This window comes from Pipistrellus hanaki (assembly GCF_964339955.1).
Source record: "Pipistrellus hanaki genome assembly, chromosome: 12".
Classification (NCBI taxonomy): domain Eukaryota; kingdom Metazoa; phylum Chordata; class Mammalia; order Chiroptera; family Vespertilionidae; genus Pipistrellus; species Pipistrellus hanaki.
The window spans coordinates 8,900,956-8,925,345 of NC_140514.1; the positions used below are offsets into that span (position 1 = coordinate 8,900,956).

The 24,390-nt window shown below is 41.3% G+C and overlaps 3 protein-coding genes and 1 long non-coding RNA gene across 6 annotated transcripts in view; 2 read left to right on the top strand and 2 right to left on the bottom strand.

The window, feature by feature from the left end:
* The window catches only part of EIF2AK2 (eukaryotic translation initiation factor 2 alpha kinase 2), a 27,512-nt gene extending 20,022 nt beyond the window's left edge, over window positions 1–7,490 (top strand). For both annotated transcript variants that reach the window (XM_084900608.1, XM_084900607.1), the window contains exons 12-16: window positions 715–895; window positions 3,680–3,808; window positions 3,961–4,062; window positions 6,040–6,093; window positions 6,184–7,490. In XM_084900608.1, the coding sequence (XP_084756734.1) occupies window positions 715–895; window positions 3,680–3,808; window positions 3,961–4,062; window positions 6,040–6,093; window positions 6,184–6,306 (589 nt within the window). In that variant the 3' untranslated portion in view covers window positions 6,307–7,490. The remainder of the gene's footprint in view (window positions 1–714; window positions 896–3,679; window positions 3,809–3,960; window positions 4,063–6,039; window positions 6,094–6,183) is intronic.
* Window positions 7,397–9,265, bottom strand: LOC311630976. The gene is made up of 2 exons (XR_014796483.1): window positions 7,809–9,265; window positions 7,397–7,474 (listed from the first exon to the last, which is right to left on the bottom strand). It is a non-coding gene; the product is annotated as an uncharacterized lncRNA (long non-coding RNA).
* Window positions 9,266–10,409: 1,144 nt separating this feature from the next.
* GPATCH11 (G-patch domain containing 11) lies at window positions 10,410–23,839 on the bottom strand. Of its 2 annotated transcripts, XM_084900626.1 has the most exons (10): window positions 23,696–23,839; window positions 21,852–21,932; window positions 20,100–20,171; window positions 19,338–19,564; window positions 18,282–18,323; window positions 17,448–17,568; window positions 17,032–17,122; window positions 14,931–15,047; window positions 14,004–14,085; window positions 10,410–13,083 (listed from the first exon to the last, which is right to left on the bottom strand). In XM_084900626.1, exons 3-10 carry the CDS (start codon window positions 20,156–20,158, stop codon window positions 13,028–13,030), a joined length of 795 nt encoding a protein of 264 aa, XP_084756752.1. In that variant the 5' UTR covers window positions 20,159–20,171; window positions 21,852–21,932; window positions 23,696–23,839; the 3' UTR covers window positions 10,410–13,027. The 2 variants fall into 2 exon arrangements, with proteins under 2 accessions (XP_084756752.1, XP_084756751.1); XM_084900625.1 differs by lacking the exon at window positions 21,852–21,932 and having other exon boundaries at window positions 23,696–23,829.
* Window positions 23,840–23,913: 74 nt separating this feature from the next.
* The window catches only part of HEATR5B (HEAT repeat containing 5B), a 65,327-nt gene continuing 64,850 nt past the window's right edge, over window positions 23,914–24,390 (top strand). The window contains exon 1 of the mRNA XM_084900583.1: window positions 23,914–24,001. The gene's annotated coding sequence lies outside the window, so the exon portion shown is untranslated. The remainder of the gene's footprint in view (window positions 24,002–24,390) is intronic.

The following is a 24,390-nucleotide window of genomic DNA, read 5'->3' on the forward strand; positions in this document are numbered from 1 at the left end:
TGGATAGAGCTTCGGCTTGGGGACTGAAGGGTCCCGGGTTTGATTCCGGTCAATGGCATGTACCTTGGTTGCGGGCATATCCCCAGTAGGGGGTGTGCAAGAGGCAGCTGATCGATGACTCTCTCTCATCGATGTTTCTAACTATCTCTCTCCTTCCTCTCTGTACAAAATCAATAAAAATATATTTTTTAAAAATTACTTTATGTAGTAATAAGATTTGGTTTTCTGCAATTCCATTGTATTGATGTTCTCTTTCCTGTCTTTTAGAAAGGTGACCAAGGACCTTCAGCGTTAAAGAATGGACAGGCTTAGACTTTATAAGTTAGCTAAACAAATAACACCCTCGATATCTGGGAACTTAGGTTTACATCGTGATTCAAATTTATTTATTTAGATTTCTGCTTTGAGAGATGGTTTGTGCTCAGTTAGCTGGAGCATCATCCCGTACCCCGAAAGATTCCTGGTTCGATCTCAAGTCAGGGCACATACCCAGGTTGGGTTCAATCCTTGGTACATATGGTCAATGTTTCTCTCTCACATTGATGTCTCTCTCTCTCTCTCTCTCTCTCTCTCTCTCTCTCTCTCTCTCTCAAATCAATAAGAATATATCCTCGGGTGAGGATAAAAAAAGAAGAGAAGGTATAATTTTAAGAAGGAAATGTATTTTTTATAAACTTATTTTTATTGTTACTTCTCTTTGAATTTTATATCCAGATCATTGATGAAGTGCCTTTTCATCCAAATGGAATTCTGTGATAAGGGGACATTGGAAACCTGGATCGAGAAAAGAAGAGGGAAGAATCCAAATAAAGATTTGTCCCTGGAATTATTTAAGCAAATAGTAACAGGAGTGGATTATATACATTCAGAAGGGTTAATTCATAGAGATCTTAAGGTACGTGGAAAACGGATCAATGTCACTTAATAATTTAAAAACCCATCTCTTCAAATTTTAGAACTGGTGGACAGTCAAGAAGGAATACCTTTGGTCCTCTCACGTGCACATGGATCTAGCACCTGTCACACGTTTCATTCCCGAGATCCCCTCGGACGATCTCCAGGGCGAGTGAGCTTGTCACCACTCACCCCTGGTGCTGTCTGGCTGGTCGCCACTTCAGTTGCAAACACTAGGAGCTTTATCATGCTGAACGTCCCGTGCACATAATGATGGTGGCTGGCACCGCCGCTGGCTGCTCTGTCTCTGCGCCTCCTACTCCTCGGGCTTGTCTTAGAGACAGAAAGACTCTGGTAACCTGGCTTTGGGAACATGGGTTCCCCTCTCTCTCGGCCTTTCCTCTGAGGGCAGTCCCAGCTGCCAGGTCTGGAGTCTAGAATTTCCTTGGCATGTGGACACCGCTGCCCCATGATGGAAAATCGCAATAATTCAAACCTTGGAACCTGTAGCAAACGTTTGCATTTTTTATTTTATTTTTTCTCTGTCTTTCTGGCATCCTTCGTGGTCTAGAAGAGCAGTTTTCCCATTTTTCCATCTCATCACAACGAGCGAAGAGAGAACAGCTTTTCGGTCTCTCCTCATCCTCTGTGCCCTGGGAGGTGCCCACTCTCATCCCAGACTCGTCCTGCGGAATCCTGCTGTTGCCCCTTTGCTCACCTCTTGCACAGGATTCTCTTCTGCCTGTCCCCTGCGTCTCCCCGAGTCTCACGCCCCCGCCGCACAGCAAACAAATATTCTTGTGCGCAGCTCTGCAAGCAAACCACCCTCACTTTCCGACCCGATGGCAGAAACCTCTCCCCAGAAACTGGATTTCAGAGAAATCGGCAGCTTGTCCCTCTTCGGGTTGAAGAAAGCAACGCCCTCTGCCACCAGCCCGTAGCAGGGGTCTTCAAACTACTGCCCGCGGGCCACATGCGGCCCGCAGAGGAGTCTGATCCGGCCCGCCAGGTTTTTTGGGCAGTGAGCGCAGCCGAGGTGTTACAGTAGGAATTAGTAGTTCATATAGTCCGGCCCTCCAGCTCTCTGAGGGACCGTGATCTGGCCCCCACTTTAAAAAGTTTGAGGACCCCTGCCGGCGTATCGCGTCCGCGCCCCCTCGTTCAGTCTTTCACCACTTGTGCCCTGAATTCTCTTCTTTCTCTTTCAGTCTAGTCGTAGGGCTTCCTTTCAGCCAGCTTTCCCTTGGGTTTTGGGTGATAGACGTTTTGCTTTTTAGTCGTATTTTTGAAATTGTTGTGCACGGCAGCAGATTAGGTGTTTACCTACGCCGCCATCCTCCATCTGTATTCTTGGTGCCAGGTTCCAATCTCACTGTTCCTTGTTCCAATCCAACTGCTATTTCCCAGCGGGCTTCTTGGAAGCTCCTCTTTCAGCTGCCCTAGGCTGATGTCTCTTCCCTCTCAGTGCCTTTACTAGGCCCTCTCATACGTGTTAGCTCATGAGATCTGTGTGTGAATACACAGCCCATTATTGTAGTCTAGCCTTTTCAACAATGGCAAAATATTAATTTCCTCTTCAGTAACTGTCTCTCTTCATGGTCTTTAGAATGTTGGTCAGTACCTTCTATAAATTTATGGAATAGGGTGAACACCCCTCCCCTATCTGCTCAAAGAGTCACATGGAAAAAAATACATCAGTGCTAGTTATCAGCTTCCGGTTTACTTGGTATGCCTTCAAGGATAGAGGGGGAATGCTTTTGAAAAAGGTGCCAGAAGCCTAGAGAAATTGACACAGAAGAAGCCTCCATGAGAAGTTATGCAAAGGATATCTTGCAGCATTACTGGGCAGAGACCCAGTCTGAGAATCTCAAAGTTGGAAGGAACCTTAAGAGCACTTACTTTGATCCCCTTAGAATCCTGGTCTTGTATTTGCAACATTTCCACTAAGGGGATGTCCAGTTCTGACTTGAATACTTCCTGGGATAGGGAACTCTTAGATTCACATTCTTTGAACCCACTATGAGTATATTAGGTTTCACTATTAGTATATTTAGGTTACACCAAAGCAAATCTTTTTTGGTTGTTTCCACCCAATAGCCCTGGATTTATTCGTGGGGCCATGCAGTGAATCCATCCATCTTCCATCTAACAGGTCTTCAGATATTTGAAGGCAGCTCTGCCCCAAGCCTTCTTTGCTGACAGAGAAACCCCCAACTTCCTCAGCTGGCATTTTAAAGACCCGTGATATTCAATTTTCTATTTTGGGCTACCTGTGTAAGTTTAAATGCCTTACACAAGGGCAGGCCCAAGGAGGTGTACAGTTGTGAGTACACAAAACAGTGTTTATTCTTGTACTATTACTTCATAACTAGAGGCCCAGTGCACAGATTTGTGCATGGGTGTGGTTCTTAGGCCTGGCCAGTGATCAGAGCCAATTGGGCCCGGCTCACCCAGTCTTGGGGGAGGGAACACGGGAGGTTGGCCTGCTGCAGGAGGTTGGCTGTGGGAACACATTGACCACCAGGGGGCAGCTCCTGCATTGAGCATCTTCCCCCGGTGGTCAGTGCGCATCATAGCAACCGGTCAACAGGTCATTCAGTCGACGAGTGCTTTTACATATATAGATTATGGTATTATTTTCCACGTGAACAACCGTAACCCTACTTTTGCCCACCCCTGTAAGTAAATCTAAAAAATAGCCATTGCTAAATATGATTTGGATATGTGATGCCACTCTGTCAAAGTGGTACTTACGAATTAAATGTTGTTTTTTATTTTACTGTAGCCAAGCAACATATTTTTAGTAGATACACAACAAATAAAGATTGGAGACTTTGGACTTGTAACATTCCAGGGATATGATAAAAAGCGGACAGAAGAGAAGGGAACTCGATGCTACATGAGCCCAGAACAGGTGTGGTCCCTTCCCTTTCTGTCTCTATGTTCTAATTAGCATATTATATAGGATGCTTTAGTCAAATTATTATTATTATTTTTTTTACTTCAGAAGGCACAGATGTTTTTATCAGGTGAATAACAAATGTAAATATATTTTGTTCTCTTTAGCTCTCTTCAGTACACTATGGAAATGAAGTGGACATCTTTGCCTTAGGGCTAATTCTCTCAGAGCTGCTTTATATAACTGTGAGTCGTCAGGAAACACATAAGGTAAATAATCTCACTGAAATAATTTGTTTGTTTATTTATTTGGTATGTTTTTATTTGCTTTTAGAGAGAAAGGGAGAGCTAGAAACATCAATGTGAAAGGAACACCGATCAACTGCCTCCTGCACACCCCCTTATGGGGGATTAAGCCCACAATCCAGGCATGTGTCCTGACCTGGAATCAAACTGATGGCCTCTTGGTACATGGGTTGGCACTCAATCCACTGAGCCACACCAGCTGGGCTCACAGAAAGAATTTAGCAACAAAAATTATTGGCCATCGCCCTGGCTAGTGTTCCTAAGTAGTTAGAGCATTAGCCTGTGCACTGGAGGGTTGTGGGTTCAATTCCCAGTCCAGGGCATGAACCTGTGTTGCAGGTTTGATCCCCAACCCCCATCAGGGCACATGCATGAGACAACCAATCGATGTGTCTCTCTCATGTCAGTGTGTGTGTCTTTGTCCTCTGTCTCTCTTCCCCTCCCTCCCTTCTTTTCATTGTCACTGAAAAGCAATGGAAAAAATATCCTGGGGTGAGGATTAAAAAAAAAAATTATTGGCCATCATCTTCAAAGTGCTGCTGTAGACAGTTTATTGCCTCATGTAATGATGGGCCTGAGCAAACTATGCTTTTTCTCTCCATCTTTGGGCAACTAAAACTTTTTGTTGGAAGTTCTGGTCAAGAGGGTGGAATAGGTAGACATGCTCCCCTCCTCCCACCACTACATCAAAATTACAACTAAATTACAGAACCACCCCCCCTGAGGACTAGCTGAACAAAACTTCTCTGACTAAAGATACAAAGGAAAAGCTGTGTTGAGATTGAATATTGAATGTCATATGTGACTGAAAAATTAAAATAAAGAAACAAGACAAAACAAAAACACCCTTCTTGTTAAAGGCTAAAAACTTTGGTGTGTGAGTGTGTGTGTGTGTGTGTGTGTGTTTTAAAGGTATATGCATTTCATTAAACCATAGCTCTTTATTCCTCTTTGAATCAGTCGGTAAAATTTTGAATGCTTGGCATAAGACACTGTGCTACGAAGATTGTAAAAACGAATAAGCCTTGTTCTCGGGAAGCGACTGCAAGAGAGGGCTGTGCCTGTTTTGGGAGAAGGCATGGAGCCTTTGGGAAGCAGCCAGAAGGGGACTGAGAGTTATGGAGGCATGGAAGCTGGGCTCTGAAGGGTTGGTTTGACTTCCGATAGTACAGTATAGAAAGCAGGTGATCCCAGCGTGGAGACAGGAGTGTGCAGGCAGAGTCTGATATTTTTATTGGGGTAGGTAAGGTACAAGGAAGTGGTGGTCGATGGGGTTGGAAATACATGCTGGGGCTACTTGAAGGCAAGAATGTGGCCTTTGCTGGGAAGGCGGTGGGGAGCCACTCCACGCGCTGGGCGACTGGCCGTCTATCCTAGGCCTTAGCTCAGGAGAAGGGACGCACCTGGAGTCCACAGCCTTCTCTGTGAAACAGGGAACGAAACAGCTCCCTGTCGCACAGTGTTCCAAAGGGATGAAGGGAGATGAGGCATGTGATGCTCTTCGCACCGCAGCATGTGGTGATGTCCAAGGGGCCTATTGGATGTGGCTGGGTGGGGGCGGGGAGTCCTGCTTGCTTCCTGGCGGGAGAGACTTTCCAGAGATCTGGAAATGCCTCCGATTGAGGGCATCTCCGGGCTTCAGTGCTTCCTGAGTTTGTTTTTCCTACCAAGTGAGACATTTTAAAAAATGTATATATTGTTATTGATTTTTCCCAGAGAGGAAGGGAGAGGGATAGACAGTTAGAAACATCAATGAGACATCAATCAGCTGCCTCTTGCAAAACCCCCTAATTGGGATGTGCCCACAACCAAGGTACATGCCCTTGACGGGAATAGAACCTGGGACCCTTCGGTCCGCAGGCCGACGCTCTATCCACTGAGCCAAACCGGCTTTGGCAAGTGAGACATTTCCTAACGAAGATACCTATGTCTTATTTTCAGATTTTCCAAGATCTAAGGATGGGCCAGGCCCCGGATGTATTTGATGACAAAGAAGTAAGCACTTGAAAGTAATCAGAATTTTATTTTTTTTTTCCCAATGGTTTGGGTTTTTTCCCCCCACAATGTGTCTTTCTATCATTACAGAAAGCTCTCCTACAGAAATTAGTTGCAGTGGACCCCAAGATGCGACTTAAAACATCTGAAATACTGAAGACTTTGAAGGAGTGGAATGATGTGCCAAAGAAAAATATGCGAAACACGTATTAGTGCCTTTCTAAAAAACGTAGCCTGCTTCTGATGTTCCATTTTCCTGTAATTGTCTAAAATCTGCTAGGGAATGTGGATGATATTTACCTATTTTCATTTTCCCCTTAATTTTAAAAATACATTTGCAGAAAGGTATACACCTTTTTAAAAAATTTGATTTTTAGAGCCCAACCAGTGTTGTTCAGGAGTTGAGCATTGACCTATGAACCAGGAGGTCACAGTTCCTTTCTAGGTCAGGGCACAACCCCAGGATGTGGGCTCAGTCCCCAGTGGGGGCGTGCAAGAGGCAGCCAATTAATGATATTCTCTCTCTCTCTCTCTCTCTCTCTCTCTCTCTCTCTCTCTCTCCCTCTCTCCCTCCCTCTCCAAAACTAATAAAAATATATTTTAAAAGAAGGCAAATGCTCAGTAAAAACCTTCATCCTTATAAAAAATGATTTTTAGAAGAAAGGAGACAGAGAAAGAGAGAGAGAGAGAGAGAGAGAGAGAGAGAGAGAGAGAGCGAGAGAGAAACATTGATCGGTTGCCTCCCGCATGTGCCCCAACCAGGGGATTGAACCCTCATCCTGGGTATGTACCCTGACTGGGAATCAAACCTGCTACCTTTTGGTGTATGGGACAGTGCTCCAACCAACTGAGCCATACTGGCCAGGGTTATACTTTTTAACTTCAAAAACATTTTTGCAATTTGACTTTCCCTAGCTCCTTATTATGAAGACTGGGGGGAAAAAAATCTCTCAATTTTTATATCAATGAATGAATGAATTAATATTTTTAAATGTCTATTTCTAGCCAAAAAAAAAAAAATAAGCTCTTTCACTGTTTTATTTTTAAAAAATATATTTTATTGATTTTTTTTTTTTTTTTTTTTTTACAGAGAGGAAGGAAGAAGGATAGAGAGCTAGAAACATCGATGAGAGAGATACATCGACCAGCTGCCTCCTGCACAATCCTTACTGGAGATGTGCCCGCCACCAGGGTACGTGCCCTTGATGGGAATCGAACCTGGGACCTTTCAGTCCGCAGGCCGGCGCTCTATCCACTGAGCCAAACCGGTTTTGGCCCTATTTTATTTTATTTTTAAAAAATATTTTATTTATTTTCTTACAGAGTGGAATGGAGAGGGATAGAGAGTTAGAAATATCGATGAGAGAGAATCATTGATCAGCTGCCTCCTGTACATCCCTAATGGGGATGTGCCCACAACCAAGGTACATTCCCTTGACCGGAATTGAACCCAGGACCTTTCAGTCCACAAGCCAATGCTCTATCTACTGAGCCAAACCGGTTAGGGCTCTTGCCCTATTTTAAACAGTTAAGCCAGTTGGAGAAAAATTGTAACCATAAAAAGATAGATTATATGCAATCACTTTGGAAAACAATTTATCCTGTAATAAAGATAAATGTCTATATACCAGAAAGCCATCAATTCCATTCCTACATACATGCCTACAAGAATGTTCATAGAAATCTTGTTTATAAAAGGCAAAGGAACAGAAAACAGCACTGCTGTCCATCAAGAGAAAAGTGGATACACACATTGTATTATATTTGCGTTGGAATACGACAGAGCAGTGAAAATGAACAAATGACAGCTAAATGGAATAACATGATACACCTCTCAGGAACAATGTAAGCCGCAAAGCACATTACAGAAAATGTACACAGAATGATTCCATTTACATAAAATTCCAGAACATGCTAAACGATACCATCTGTGTGGGAATCTAAACAAATGTAAACAATAACAAAGGGAAGGAAATGTTGAGAAATATTAAATCTGATAATGGTTATCTCTGGGCAGGGATGGTACTGATGTGCCTGGGGAAGTGGATTTCAAAGGTACTGCCAACTTCTTTTTTTCTTAAACTGGATGTTGAGTTCACTAGTGTTTACAATTACTTACCTTAAGTACATTTTGTATCTACTCTAACAAACATTTTAAGGCAACGGTTGGAAACTGGTGGTCCATGGACCACTGGTGACCCATGAGGTCTGAAAGGTTGGCGACTGCTCTTTATAAAGAGATGATAACTCTGCTGTAAGGCAATAGCTAAGCATAGAAAATAGTTAACCTGCACAGGCTTACAAGTAATACTTCAGTTGGGAGTTTGGATGAGGAGAGAGACCAAATGGGCAGTCTGGGCAAGGGGCTTGGCATATAGATGACATGGAATAATAATGCATTTTCTTTAAAAAAATATTTTTATTGATTTCAGTTAGAAAGGGAGAGGGTGAGAGAGAAATATCAGTGATGAGAGAAAATCATTGATTGGCTGCCTCCTGCACACCCCACACTGGGGATTGAGCCTGCAACTTGGGCATGTGCCCTGACCAGGAATCCAACCGTGAACTCCTGGTACCTGGATCGATGCTTAACCATTGAGCCACGCCGATGGGCAGTATTCATTTTCTTAGGTGTGTTAACGATATTTTGGTCATGCAGGAAAATGTCCCATTCTTAGTCAGTGCATGAAGGAGTATCTAGGGGTGAAGTGCCATGAAGTTTGCAACTTTCAAATGTTTAGCAAAAATAGATGTGTATATGATGAGAGAGAAAGAAAGCAAATGTTAACAGTTGACCTATGATAAATCTAGGTTGAGGGTATAGAAGTGTTTTTTGTCATATTCTTTGAACTTCTCTGCAGGTTTGAAATATTTCTGGGAGGGGAGAAATCTTTTTAAAAAAACAGTATTATCTGGATATAATGAGTAAGGTTGTACTCAAAGGAAGGCAGCCTTACTTTTACCTTCTCATTTTAATATTTATGTTATCTCTTGGAAGTTTTTATTTGTAAGTATATATTTTCTCAGCCTCAAAATTATAATGTATAAAATGTATCCTCTTAATCAGAGGAGGAGAGGGGCAAAGTCCAGAGACCTTATTTTCAAATTATAAAGCACACTCGGAAATTTTGAAAGATATATTTGTATATGATATATATATATATATATATATATATATCATATACAAATATATATATATATATATATAGAGAGAGAGAGAGAGAGAGAGAGAGAGAGAGAGAGAGAGAGAGAATGCATTCACCCTTTAAAAAAAATTGTTGGAGTATTTTAAAACAAATTTAAGGAATTATGTCATCTCACTTGTAAATACTTAAAATGTTCTTTATCTCTAAGAGATAAGATCTTTTTAACATTAAGAAAACCGTAATATCATTGTCACTCAACAAAATTTAAGATGTTTTTAATTACTAGTATATCAAAATTCAGCATGCATTCAGTTTTCCTGTCTCAAAAGTATCTTTCTACAGGTTGTATCGATCAGAATTCAACATGGCATTTAGTTGATGTCTCTTTTACTCTCTAACATCGACTCTTGTTTTTGGTTTCTTTCTTCTTGCCATTTATTTGAGGAATATTTATTATAGAATTTACTCCATTCCAGATGTGGCTGATGATAGCCCCTGGTGTCTAGTTACTTCTAGAAACTTGATTTGATTCTGATTCGAAGCTTTTCCCTCGGGAATACTGCAGAGGTGATAGTGTATCCTTTCTGGCTACCATGTCTGGTTGTTCCACTTTGGGTGATTTTCAGATTGATCTGTGGCTCATGGTGCTGTCATCCATCACAAGGCTTCCTTTCAATCTTTCACCTAATGGTTTTAGCAACCATTGATGAATGTTGTCTGGACCCATTAATTCATTAGGGGTTAGTGAATTTTTGGATTCTATCAAACCTCTTGCATTTATCATCTATGATTCTTCTATAACGAAGTTTCTCTAAGGCTAAATGGGAAAGATGGGCTATTTAACATTATTTTGTCAGCCTCCAAAGAAACCCCATGTCCATTAGTCATTCCTCATTTCCCCCCAGAATTCTAAGTAATCCCTGAGCTACTAGAATCTTCTATCTCCGTGGATTTCCCCATTCTGGACATTGCATTTAAGTGGAATCATACAATACATGGTCTTCCTCGCTTCGTGTACTGTTTTTAAGGTTTACTCAGGTTGGTTCTTTTTGTTGGATCCTTCATTTTATTTACTCGTTAATGGATGGACATTTGGGTTGTTTCCATTTTCCTGCTAGTATGAAGAAGGCTACTGTGAATGTTCATGCTCAGGTTTTATGTGGATATGTCCTCTTGGGCATGTACCTAAGAGTGGAACTGCTGGGTCATGTTGCAACTCCTTCCTCACTGCTTTGCTATCACAGTGATGTTCAGAACCCAAATTCAGTGCTACTTCCATAGTGTTCCACCATCTCCCTCTCAGAATGAAACTTCCTCCGAGCACTCCCATTGTGTAGTGCCTCTGTATTGTGCTGACCTACCAGTTGGCCTCAAAGTGCAGCTGTTCCCACATGGCTGTTCAGCTCATGCTGTGAATTGCTGGAGAGCAGGGACAGGCACTCTTGCTTTTGGTATAGCCAAGACATCGAGTACACTGCCCTGCATACAGCAGGAACTCTATTATGTGCTTTTGAATGGGTGGAGAGTGTTAATTTTACATGATCGAACTTACAAAATACATCGAATACTAAATGTCCACTTTAAAATGTTAAGTATTAAATGTTGGGCAAATAACACTTAAAGGTCTGTAAGGCAAATCAGTTTGCTACCCTGAAATCTACTTGTTTTGAATTCCAGAAGCTCCAGTATGTGGGATTTGAAATGAGGAAAATGAAACATTTTAGAAATTGTATAGATAGGACTTTGAAAATAAACAGCATAATATGAACAAAAGTAAATGACGTTAAAATTTATTTGATGTTTCAAATTTCACATAGATGTTCTAAAGATGATTAAAAATTTATTTTCAATGTTTCGCTTCCCTTGGTTTTCATTATTGCCTAGTTATGAACTCATAAAAGGCCTAGACGAATAAAACATTTTTACTCATGTTGAAAGCCTTCATTTGGAACCAGTGATGGACAAGAATGGTGGGATGTCTCCAACTCTCCAGCAGGCCCTGGGCCTGGAAATGCAGATCACCCCCTGGTGAGTGCTGGGGCCACCAACGCTATTCCCATTCTCAGAAGAGTTGTTCATGAACATACTCAGAATATTCTAGGCCGCTGGGCAGGTGGTGGCTGTCCCCCAGTCACTAAGAGGAGACAAGGAATTGATTCCTATGTGAAACAATCCACCTGGCTTTGAGACTGATGGAAAGAATATAGGTATGTTGGCTGAAATGACAGGAGAGGATGTGACTAAAATCTGAGGGAAAAATGTACTCCTTTTAGTGATTAACATAGTTTTATTATTTTTAAATGAAACATATTCAACAGCATTATTTTTTAAATGAAACAATATTCAACAGCATTGTTAACTGTATGAACTCCAATATATTTTTAACATTGTTGTTGACAATATTACAGATGTCCCCCATATTTTATATATGTACTTGTATTCATGAAAATGACTCATGCTCTGTATGAAGAACTCAGGCCCAGGAGTTAACCAGGTGAGTGGTTCTCAAGCTCTGCTGCCTCTTAGACTCAAGGGCAGTGATGCCAAGGCCCCAGGGAGCAATGACATCAGTACCTCTGGGGGTGGGACCCTCGTATTATTTTTTAAAGCTCCCTGAGTTCAACTTGAAGACATTGAACTGGGTCATGTTAGGTCGGAGGCCAGATCACGTTGTGCTATGGATTCGCTTGTGCCAGTGTAGCTGAGCGTTTGCCATGTTCTCGTGTATGCTGTCTCTACCACAAGGGAGAAGGGGTTGCCCTCTTGCTCTTTGCTACTGACAGGGGAGCGGTAAAACTGTACAGGCGAGGTCACAGGGCTATCCCGAGAGCAGCAATGCCCTACAGTTCACCTGCAGCATTAGTTCTCACCCACAGGTGAGACTCATTCTTAGAACTCTGAATACAGACATCTAGGAACTGTCCTAGATTAGCGAATCAAAATCACTTTTTAAAAAAGTTCACCGTTTTGGTGCCCGACCTTGGATGGAGCTCTGTAGAGGTGGGTCTAAAGACCCAGAATGGGTCTTTAGATGTATTCAGTTAAATTATAGGGAAGCAGATTTCAGCTTAAGATGGAAAAGTAACTCTGAAATTGCTTAGACCTACCCAGCAATGGAATGGGCTGTTTTAAGGCAGTGAGCTCTGAGAAGTGTGGGAACAAGCTCCGGGAACCCTCTCCGTAGAGGGGTGTCTTTTTGTTTGTTTGTTATTCCTCACCTGAGGATATTTTTCCATTGAATTTTAGAGAGAGTGGAGGGGAGGAAACATCGATGTGAGAGAGAACCCTTGACGGGAATTGAATCCAGGACCCTTCAGTGGGCGTGCTGTGTATTCATTGAGCCAAACCGGCCAGGGCAAGGGTGTCTTATCTGATGAATGATTTTGCGAGACTGAACTTAGCATGTGAGGCCCAGTCCCTGGTGGATCGTCAGCCTTGCTCTCTGTTTCAGCTTCAAGGACAATAAAGCTGATATTGTGATATCTTTCACATCTTATTTCTCAACTTGTTCCAAAGTGGAGAACAACAGAGTTACCTATTGGTGTCCATAAATTCCATAAGCATCACAATAGAGCCATAACTTGTAATGGCCCATCTGGTGTTCTGAAAAAGCATTCCATTACTTTATTGGAGTCCATGAACTTTTATATTCCAAAGTACAAAGTACTTCTACAGTGCAAAAAAACCCCACAAAAACAAAGATTTGGCATAAAAATTTTTGGGAATTCTAACTGCTTAACTGTCTAGGAAACAGCAGCATCTTCCAAGTTTCTACTTTATTGAGAAACTTAGTCATGATCTGCAGAAGTTGGTCCTGGGCAATTTGAAGACAGGTCTTCTTTATCTGTAATTTACATGAAGAAAATAAAAGACTTGTAAGCTTCTCTAGAAAGTTATTTCAACATAACGTGCAGTTTGTAGCTTTGTTTGCTCTTGTTAAACCAGGAAAAGATACTAGTAAAAACAAATAAACAAAAAAAACCCCAATAACTGCCAAAACCGGTTTGGCTCACTGGATAGAGCATCGGCCTGCAGACTGAAAGGTCCCAGGTTCGATTCCGGTCAAGGGCATGTACCTTGGTTGCGGGCACATCCCCAGAGGGGGGTGTGCAAGAGGCAGCTGATCGATGTTTCTCTCTCATTGATGTTTCTAACTCTCTATCCCTCTCCCTTCCTCTCTGTAAAAAATCAATAAAATATGTTAAAAAAAATTTTCACTCTCAAGTTCAAAATCTTTAAATTCAAGTTAATAAGTCAGCCTGGGCAAATGTATTTGAAGGGAAAGCGCTTGTCTCTGTAATACATATGACAAGTTTTAAACCATTTCTTTCTAAAATTAAAAAAAAAAAAAGTGGATTTCAGCATGCTGACTTTCATGGCTCAGAGACAAATATTCTATTTGTATAATAATGGGTTCTAAAAAGTTACTATATCTTTCAAGTATCTATAACTTAATAGGATTAAAAATAAAGCATAAAAAATTATCATCCTTAAGTGAATCAAATTTTTTCTTCTTAAAAGACTAAAAAAACTCACTTCTGAACTTTGTTTCCAAAAAGTTAAAAACACCTTTTACAAGGCAATTATTTCTATACTTATTACTTATTTAAGACTTTGATTCTACATTACCTTTTGGATAGGATAAGAAATTTCCATTATCTATGGAAAATATGACTTTCATAAAAAAAAAAAAAAAAAAGAAAAGTTGAAAATCAAAGAGCATTTGTATCCAATATTTTTAAAAAGTTTAAAGCCTTTTCTTACCTTCATAGGCTGTTCCACACCAAATACAATACAGATGTTCTTCTCTTAAATAACTCGTCAATATCTGTAATTTGTCCAGTACCTAGAAATAGGACACAAGCATATTAATGGTTCACATTGACCAGGAACTTGGTTTTCTGGTCTCTTGGATCATGCTGACCTACCCCAAGGCTGTAAATCTTCCACTACACTCTCTACCAGTTAGGAGAGGTGTGAAAGGCAGAATATTTTAGAATGTGTCCCAGTTTACCAGCTACCCTGATTATTTTCACAAGTTTGCAGACTGAATCGAGACTCATTGTTAACATTCAGAAACAGAATTTGGCTGGCTCTATTAGGATAAGGGTCGTTTAAAGACCACTTCTACTTTCAAAGAATCTACCTTTCCCTGTAGGCCGAGGGAGAACATTGTCTGCCTGTGCCATTCAAGTTCTCATCAGTGGTCTCCCATTTAAGTGGTACATAGGTTTTTCAAATTTTGAATGTTTCCTATAAAAATCTTACGGACATGTAACCATGTTGTTATTTCTGGAATAATCTTCTCTTCCTCTGAGTTGAGTTTTGCTTTGTCTTGTGTGTGGGTGGGGAAGAAGAATCGCTTCCACAAGTTTAACAGGAAACGAGGTAAAAATGGAAATAATTTACATTTGCAGCTAATCCGTCAACCACACTAGAGCAGAGGGGAGAGGGTGAACTGAAGCTATAGGGAAATATGATAAAGTTTTGATCTGGGGTTAATAAACCTATAAGGCTGTAGTTCTCAACTACGGGTGATTGCCCCTCAGAGGACATGTCACAAGGGGGGAAGAGCAACAGGCATCTTGCAATACACAGAACAGCACCCCAGAACAAACCACTACGGGGCTCAAAATGTCAACAGTGCCAATGCTGAGACACCCTGCTCAGGAAAATGGTCCCAAAACATACACTTAAATCTTCACTCTCATATTCATCTTCATCTTGTTTGTTTTCTTCCTCTTCCTCTTCTTCAGTCTCCTCTTCAAGCTTCAGCCAGTACCAGGCCTCTCTGGGAACCTGTATATTCTGAAAATGTAGAATCGTTCCCAATTAAACATAGCTAAACATGAGCCTATCACCAGTATCTTCATATCAACATGAACTCATCCTTTTTTTTTTTTTTTTAATATATTTTATTGATTGTTTACAGAGAGGAAGAGAGTGGGATAGAGAGTTAAAAACATCGATGAGAGAGAATCATCGATCAGCTGCCTCTTGCACACCCCCCTCTGGGGATGTGCCCGCAACCAAGGCACATGCCCTTGACCGGAACCGAACCTGGGACCCTTCAGTCCGCAGGGCGACGCTCCATCCACTGAGCCAAACCAGTTTCGGCGAATTCATCCTTTTGATTAAAAATTTACTGGGTGCTGCTTCAAGCGTAAAGCACTGCACTGTAAATTCTGAGGATGCAAAATCCAATTTAAAAAATATATGTATATACACATATATTTAAAACCTTATCCCAAGACATGCTTATTGAATTTTAGAGGGAGGGGGTGGGAGAGACAGAGGGGAAAACATCAATGTGAGAGAGAAACATCAATTGGTAGCCTTCCTGTACATGCCCTACATGCCCCAAATGGGAATTGAACCTGAAATCTCAGTATGTGCCCTGACCAGAAATCAAATCTGCCGCCTTTTGTGTATGAGACAAACCTCTAACCAACTGAGCTACCCAGCAAGGGCCCAATTAGAATACTGTATTGTCTCCAAGTTCAATCTACCGGTACTAAGGAAAATAAGCTATGGGCATCAATAGCTTAATGGATACCTATGTAATACCTTAATCAATAAAGAAAAATAAAATAAAATAATAAAAATAAAATAATAATAAATACCGTACATATAAGCTAGAAAATCTTAAGAGTCAAGACATATATTCAAAATAAAGTGCTAGGGAAATATATAAAAATGAGATTGCTCCTAGCAATATATTTAAAGATAATTTTGAGACTTTAAAAACTATATTTTTAAAACTGATTTTGAGAGAGAGAGGGAGTTTTGTTGTTTCACTTATTTATGTACTCATAGGTTGATTCTTGTATGTGCCTTGACTAGGGATCGAACCCATAACTTTGGTGTATGGGGACAATGCTCTAAGCAACAGTTACTTGGCCAAGGCACAATTTTGAGACTTTTCTACCATCAAAATAAAATAAAAAGGCAAAATAAAATCAAAGATAGAAATCATTTAAATCTGAAATAGATAGTATTCTACCATGATATTACTAGTCAGAGACACACGAGGTACACAAGGTAGACTGAAAATAGGCTATTCTGGTTAGTCAGATATTCTGGTGAGTAGAATTTCCATACATAGTGGCTCTGAGTAACCAATATTAACATGAGCAGAGAACAACTAAATGTGAAAATGATATTTAACCTTTACTGGATAATTCAGACTACTCAGGTTCCTGACATGAAAAGTTAAATGAAAACTTTAATCCAGTGAGTTTTAACTGGTGTGTCACAAGAATTTTTAAAAGATACAATTCTCGACTATTCAGTCAGGAACACCAAACTCTTTTTTCTTAGATTGTCAAATAAAAAAATGACAGCCATCTTATTTCCATAAATGCATAAGTCATATAATAGAGTTGCATCTTATTGGTCATGTCGCATAATAAGGCTGATTGGTTAATTCTTGGTACCAGAAATTCTTATATACAAGTATAGGCACCTGATTTTTTAAAAAGTCATTTAGGAACAAAATGGGTAGGTAATTACTATTATTATTTATTTGGTAAATCATTCAAAATTATATCTATTTTTTTGTCAGATGGGTAAAACATATTTCTTGGTGTGTCACAGAATTATAGTAATTAGTTTATTAGATGTGCCATTAGGTGAAAAAGGTTGAAAATTGCTGCTTTGCTTCGTAGAAGATGAGGTATACCAGAACTGGAATGTTTGGTTTGGTTTGTTGTTTTTAAATATAAATTCATGGCAAATCATACTGGGTGCCAAAACACTGCACTACCAAACTGAACGCAGGTAAAAGGCTTGCCTTCTGAGTATCCAGCTGTTGACAGGCTCTTTGGCTTCTTCTAAGATCTCCTTCCAGCTTCATTTCATCTTGCTTGCTTTTAAGTCGCATTCTAATTAAGGAAAAAAAAAATAGCACATTACAGGTCTGTACTTGCTTTATCCATTTTCTATGCCCAAGTACTAAAAACTGCCTGGTCAATGGGCTCAGTGGTTGAGGGTCAACCTATGAACCAGGAGGTCACAGTTCGATTCCCAGTCACACATGCCTAGATTGAGGGCTCTATCCCCAGTGTGGGGTGTGACGAGGCAGCTGATCAGAGATTCTCTCTTATCATTAATGTTTCTATCCCTCTCCCTTCTTCTCTGAAGTTTATTAAAAACTAAAACACGCTGAGGCAAGATGAAACAAAAAACAGCTCAAATACAAAGTTTTACCGGAACTGTTCTGCAGCATTTTCTTCAGCTTTGTTTTTCATGTGAATCTTTCTTCTGTAGCTTTCTAATTTTTCCTCTGCTTTCCGTTTTAATAAAGTCTCATGGCCAATGCCACTTTTCCCTGTTCAAACAGACAACTCTGTGAAAAATTACATTTAAATTTATATTTCAAAACGTGACAATTTAAATATTGTTATAACAAATTAAATGGAGTTGTAACTTGAGTACAATCACTCAAAATCATTTGATAAGAATGGCAGGAGAAAACAGAGATTAAAAAAACACCCTAAACACACAATTTGACTTTTTGCAAAGATCAATATTAATTTGATCTAATATGACAGTAATACTATACAATTTTTTAAAATTGGAGAACTCCAACTTTCATCTAAATATTATGAACAAATAAAACATATATTTTTCAAATATAATTCGTTCAAAGTATTAAGAAAAACATTCATTTATTTGTTTTTAAATTTTATTTTGCAAATACAGTTTACATTCAATATTATTTTGTATTAGTTTTAGGTGATCTGATATTTAAGGAAAACTTTTAATGGATATATCTGTTTCAGAATACTTTCTGAACATTTTTAATGGTTACAACAATTTTCCCCCAGATTTTTTATTATTTAAAATTTTATATTCACTAAAAATTATTTTTATTTTAAAAGGTTTAGAAATTGAACTAAGAAACATTTTACTGAGGGCTTCCTATGATAAAAATTGTAACAGACCCATCATAAAAAATACTTATTAAGCAAATATATGTGCTAGATATAAGCCTAAGTTATTATTACTGGTAAATATCCCTAAAAATAATTACATACATACCTGTTTTGACATTGAGAGGAATTGGTTCAACAATACCATCTCCTTAAAAAAAAAAGAGAACAAAACACAAACTACTTTAGAAATTCTTCCTCAAACTATCAACAAGCAGAGTTTGCAATTTTACATTGACCCATAGAAATCCCCTCCTGTTTCAATGATATTCAAACTGCAATCTGAACATCAATACTGTAAATCAATGACCTCATTTTAAATACATAGTTCTCAATGAGGGTGACCCACAGCCTCCTAAGTCACTTAAAGATAGTGTTTTATGAAGTAAAAGACTTATATAAAACATCCAAGAGGGTGACAGTCTTTTTAGATAAGATCAAAGCAATTACAATAAAGTAGAGAAGAAAACAGCTTTCAGAAGCTACTTTAAATATATGGCCTTTCTATCTTTCAAAAAAATATATATTTTATTGATTTTTTACAGAGAGGAAGGGAGAGATATAATTAGAAACATCGATGAAAGAGAAACATCGATCAGCTGCCTTCTGTACACCCCCTACTGGGGATGTGCCTGCAACCAAGGTACACGCCCCTGCCTGAAATCGAACCTGGGACCCTTGAATCCGTAGACCTATGCTCTATCCATTGAGCCAAACCGGTGAGAGCTGCCCTCTATATCTTAATAAAGTCTCACTTCCTAAAAAGAGAAGTGAGAATGGAGTCTCTTCGACTTCTGCAGCTGCTCTACAGGTACAGGGCAGACAGGGCAGAGCCCTGGCAGAGTCCCCAATGTCGTTTCCCTTCCCTTTGGCCATGGTTAGCTGTTGTCTCCATTGTAAGCTTTGCCCGTCCCCACCGTTAGTGACTTCGAGGCTGAGCTGGGCTGATCAGCAGCTCTTGGTGGCCCCTGGTCGTTGGAAGTGGATGTGGGAAGATGAAAGTTCTCCATAACACTTGTTAGCACACAAGAGACTAAGAAGCTTAAGTTTTTGGATTTCTGTGTAGATGAGTAAGATTCAACAGTCATCTCTGGCCCTCATGGGTGAACCACCGTTGGGTGGTTAGGAACACTTTTTTTTTTTTTTATTTCTGGATGTGACTTACCACTCTTGCCAAGGGCCTGGCCACTTTTATATCCCATCTTCTGGAGCAAAGCGAACCCTTTGTTGTCACAGCCTAGTGCATTCTTCAACCCAATGTCCCGTCTTTCTCGTTCTTCTTCCTTTACACTCTTCTGCCTGCTTTTCAAATTAGCTTCTTGTTGCTTTTCTTCTTTTCGACGGGCTTCTCGAACTTGCCTCAGCATTGGCAATCCTGGTCTGATATCTTCTCTGAAGAGAAAGGGAAAAGGCTGTATTAGATGAGTACGTGAAGTTGTCTCATGACTTTGACACTCACTCACCTGACACTACTTCATATTTCGGTGCTACCTCTCTGACCATCTTTGTTATCACAAATATTAGAATGCAATCAGTGACCTCTGAGAATGGCTATTTTAATAAAAATGATGGTGGTTGTTGCCAGATTATGGGAAATTAAAGAAAGTATACAGTTCAAAAAGTTAAGTTTGGATTAATTTTTCTAAGTGGTTGGCAATAATAATGAGACAAGTAGCTAGGAGAGACAATTACATGAAATAAAGGAAAAGAGCAAATTTCCTAGGAAGAGGGGAATAAAAAGAGTCAAAGGCAGAGTAAAATGGGTAACACTCAGAGGCTCCTTGAAGCACTGTATGGATATGTAGATGGTGTTCCAATAAAGCAATTAGTAACTTTCCACCCTCACATTTGAAGTTAATGTCATTGCTTGAGAGTTTACATCAATGCCTTATACCCAGCGTTCCATGAGGTGTACACATTGACTTACTGGACATTAATGAAGGAATCAGACATATAGTCCTCTTCTTCCTCCATGTTCAACTTCATATAACAGGAGTATCTGCAAATCAAATAGGATAGGGTAACAGTTACTAATTTTTAAGAGTCTGATTCTGAACTGGAGCCTGAGACTATGCATTTCTAACAGGTTCCCAGGCGACGTCCATGCTTTCCTTTGGGAACCCAGCCCTTTGGCCTCCATGTGGTTCTAGAGCAGTGGTTCTCAACCTTTCTAAGGCTGCGACCCTTTAATACAGTTATTCATGCTCTGGTCGCCTAAGTCCATCGGAAAACACAGATATTTACACTATGATTCATAACAGTAGCAAAATTACAGTTATGAAGTAGCAACAAAAATAATTTTATGGTTTGGGGGTCACCACAACATGACAAACTGTACAAAAGGGTCGCGGCATCAGAAAGGTTGAGAACTACTGTTCTAGAGGAAGGTGACAATTTCTATACTCTCTTAGGCACAAGATGGCCAACTGTAGTGCTTTACGTCCCTGCAACAGGGGAAGGAATATGTGGATTGTGGGGAAAGAAACTCTTCATTAGGGTTTCTGAACTGGAAGTATGTGAAGTTGGGCTGCAGAGGGCCATCTTCTTGGCCATACTAAGAGATCCTGTTCTGCAGAATGAACCCTGACAGAGAGAACGGACAAAGATAGGCCTAAAAGCAACGAGGGTCCAACCCTAGTTTCCAAGACCCTGATTTCTTTGACTTTGTGACCTAGCATTCTTCCCAGCTACATAGGCTTATAAATTTCCTCATTGCTTAAACTTGTTTGAGTAGGAATTCTGTCAACTGCAACCAAGAGTCTGATCACTGGATGAAAAAACGTATTACTGTACTAGTTTTTAATATTTTTAATGTCTATCTTGCCAATTAAGCTATAAACCACAAGGACAAGTCCCCTATATGCCAATGCCTACACCATTGTGTCCCAAATATCATAAATTCTTAATGTTCAACAATGATGAGAAAAAGGGTCTTTAATAATATTAGTAATTTTGTGGTAATAAATGCATTTTCCCTACAGTGTCATGTCTTATTTAAAACAAACAAACAAACAAAAAAAAAAACTTGCCGAAACCAGTTTGGCTCAGTGGTAGAGCGTCAGTCTGCGGACTGAAAGGTCCCAGGTTCGATTCCAGTCAGGAGCATGTACATTGGTTGTGGGCACATCCCGGGTAGGGGGTGTGCAGAAGGCAACTGGTTGGTTGATGTTTCTCTCTCATCGACGTTTCTAGCTCTCTCTCTCTCTCTCTCTCCCTTTCTCTCTGTAAAAAAATCAATAAAATATATTTTAAAAAAAACCTTGATGTAAATATATGATCAATACAGAAAGCCACATAATGTACAGGCTAATGAATTATCATGTACAAATTACAGAGATTTAATGATGATTAAATGCGCTAAAAAAATGTGTGATATACTGGGTGTTAAAACATCATGTGTAAGGATACTATTATTACAAATAAATTATCCTTACATGATAATTCATTAGGCTGTACAGACAAATGAACAGCCTAATGAATTATCATGAGGCAAACACTCTTATAACCAGGTAGTAACCTCCAAGATGGCCCCCAATATTTGCTTCTTGGTTTTCAACATCTTTGAGTGACCCGTGTAACCATGCAGATGTTATGGAAATGAAGGAGTATGACGGCTTGGTCATAAATGACACTACAGCTCTTAGTTAGATCATTCTGACTCTTAAGTTAGATGACTCACTCGGAAGGAAGTCGGCTGTCCTGCAGTGAGGACACTCACACAGCTCTATGGAGAGGTCCAGACGGGAAGATCAGAGACTACCTGTGGACAACAGATTTGAAAGCTACATGAGTGAGCTACTTTGGAAATGGATTCTCCAGTGCCATTCCAGCCTTCCAATGACTCAGCCTGGGCTGGCATATTCACTGTAACTTCTTAAGGAAGTCCATGCTAAGCTAAACCAGTAAGAAATTCCAGATCCACAGAAACTGTGATATAAAAAATGACTATAGTTATTCAAGCTGATAAATGTTGGGATAATGTTTACAGTAAAAGATAATGCAAACCATCACTCATATCAGAAGCTAGAATCTCGCTGGCCACCTCAGGAGCCCTCTTTGTCCTCTAGTCACTCACACTCCTTCTAATCACCTCCTTTTCTTTATAGTTGCATCACCCACATGAGCATCCTTAAACGTTACAGTTTAGTTTTGTCTATTTTTCTTTTTAAAAAAAATATATTTTATTGATTTTTTTACATAGAGGAAGGGAGAGGGATAGAGATAGAGAGAGAGCTAGAAACATTGATGAGAGAGAAACACCGATCAGCTGCCTCCTGCACACCTCCTACTGGGGATGTGCCCGCAACCAAGATACATGCCCTTGATGGGAATCAAACCTGGGACCTTTCAGTCTGCAGGCCGACGTTCTATCCACTGAGCCAAACCGGTTTCAGTTGTCTATTTTTCTTTTTATTATAATAAGTTTGACATGTGGAAGATTATATTCAGCATTTGTGGTATTTCATTCACCACCAGATTCTTCATTTGTAATAATAGCATTCTTACACATAATGGTTTAACACTTACCCAGTATATCACACATTTGTTTTAGCCCACTTAATTATCATTAAATCTCTACAAGCTAAGTCCTGCTTACTAGTTAGTCCTGCTTACTAGTTAGTCCTGCTTACTAGTTAGAGAAATTAAGGCTCCGTAAGGCTAAATGTCTTGTCAGCACCACAAAGAAACCTGGTCTCAGGGCTCCTGTTACTGCACATGAGTAATAGGTTATTTTTAAAGTGCTAGGCAGATCTGAGTAAGTTACAGGTACTTTTTAAAGGGTACACTATACTTTAGCTCCTCCATTCCCATCAAGCATAAAAATACACTCCACAAGGTGATAATCCAGACAGAGATGGGGGTGGCTTGGACCACAGGGACAGCAGTGGAAGTGGGTGTATTTTGAAGGTAGCGCTAACTGGATTTTGCCAAAGGACTGGAAATGATGTCAAGGATTACCTCAAGGCTTTTGGGTTGAATACCTGGAGGAATGGGGTTCCTAGTTTTTTAAAGTAGTTCCACTGTAGCACACTGTTTTGTTTTGTTATTTTTGTTGTTTTGTTTTGGCAGAGAGGGGGCAGGGAGGTGGCAGCAAGAGCGCTGCTTCAGACACACCGAGAGCCCCACTCCACATCCTAGTGGGGAGATGGGACCAGTGGCTGGACTTAACCACAAAAGGTGTCCAGGCGATCATCCAGACAGAGATGGGGGGTGGCTTGGACCACAGTGACAGCAGTGGCAGTGGGTGCATTTTGAAGGCAGAGCTAACAGGATTTTGCCAAGGGACTGGAAATGATGCCAGGGATGACCTCCAAAGTACGCCTCGGTCTCAAACACCCCCTTCCGCGACCGCTGATCCCTACCCGCTCCGGTCCCTCCCGGCTGCAAGCGGCCCACACACAAGACGCGACCAGCGACCACAGGAGGAGGGAGCGTGCGTGGCGGTGCGATGGGCTAGCCACCACCAGCACACAGCTCACTGCCCTTCCCCATCCCATCCGGGGCCTCCAGCGGGCTCCCTACCTGGCAGCGCCCCTCGCCCGGGGCCAGCTCACATCATCGCCGGCGGCGCGCACCCATCCACCTGCGGGAGGAGCTGAGGGGCCCCTGCGCGCGCACCTGCGTTTCCGGGTGCGGAGCCCGTGGGAAACCTGCGGTGGGCGGGGTCACGCGGGCGCGGGTGAGTGCGCACGCGCAAGGCCAACCTTCTGCGCACGCGCTCTCTCCTGGCTTCCTGCTGGTAGGACCGCGGGGGGCGGGGCATCCGGGTCCCTCGGCGGCTGCCTCTAACCCCGGAGCCCAGCCGGCCGGGCCGGCTTAGCCTAGGAGGTGAGGCCGCCCCGTCCGCCGCCAAAGCAAGCACGTTGACGCGCACACACGCCCCCGGCCCCCCGAGCAAACCCAGAGGAGTGCGTGGGGGGTTCGAGGCCGGCACGTCCGCGCCGCCCGGGTGGACAGCCCGAGTGACCCCCTCGGCCCGCGGCGGCCTCTGCCCGGGGATGTCTCTGCAGCTTCGGCCTCGGGGACCTGGCCTCCCGCCCGGTTCCTGGAGGAAGACACGGGGAGGGAAGGGACCCTCTTGCTGGGACAATTGGATAGGCTCCTGGGCCAGGTGCAGCGGGGAGCGGGGAGGGTGCGATGCAGCCAGCGGTGGACAGGCAACACCGAGGCTGTCAGCCTGGCAGGTGCTTTTCCGTTTCCCAGTTCATGGAATGGGT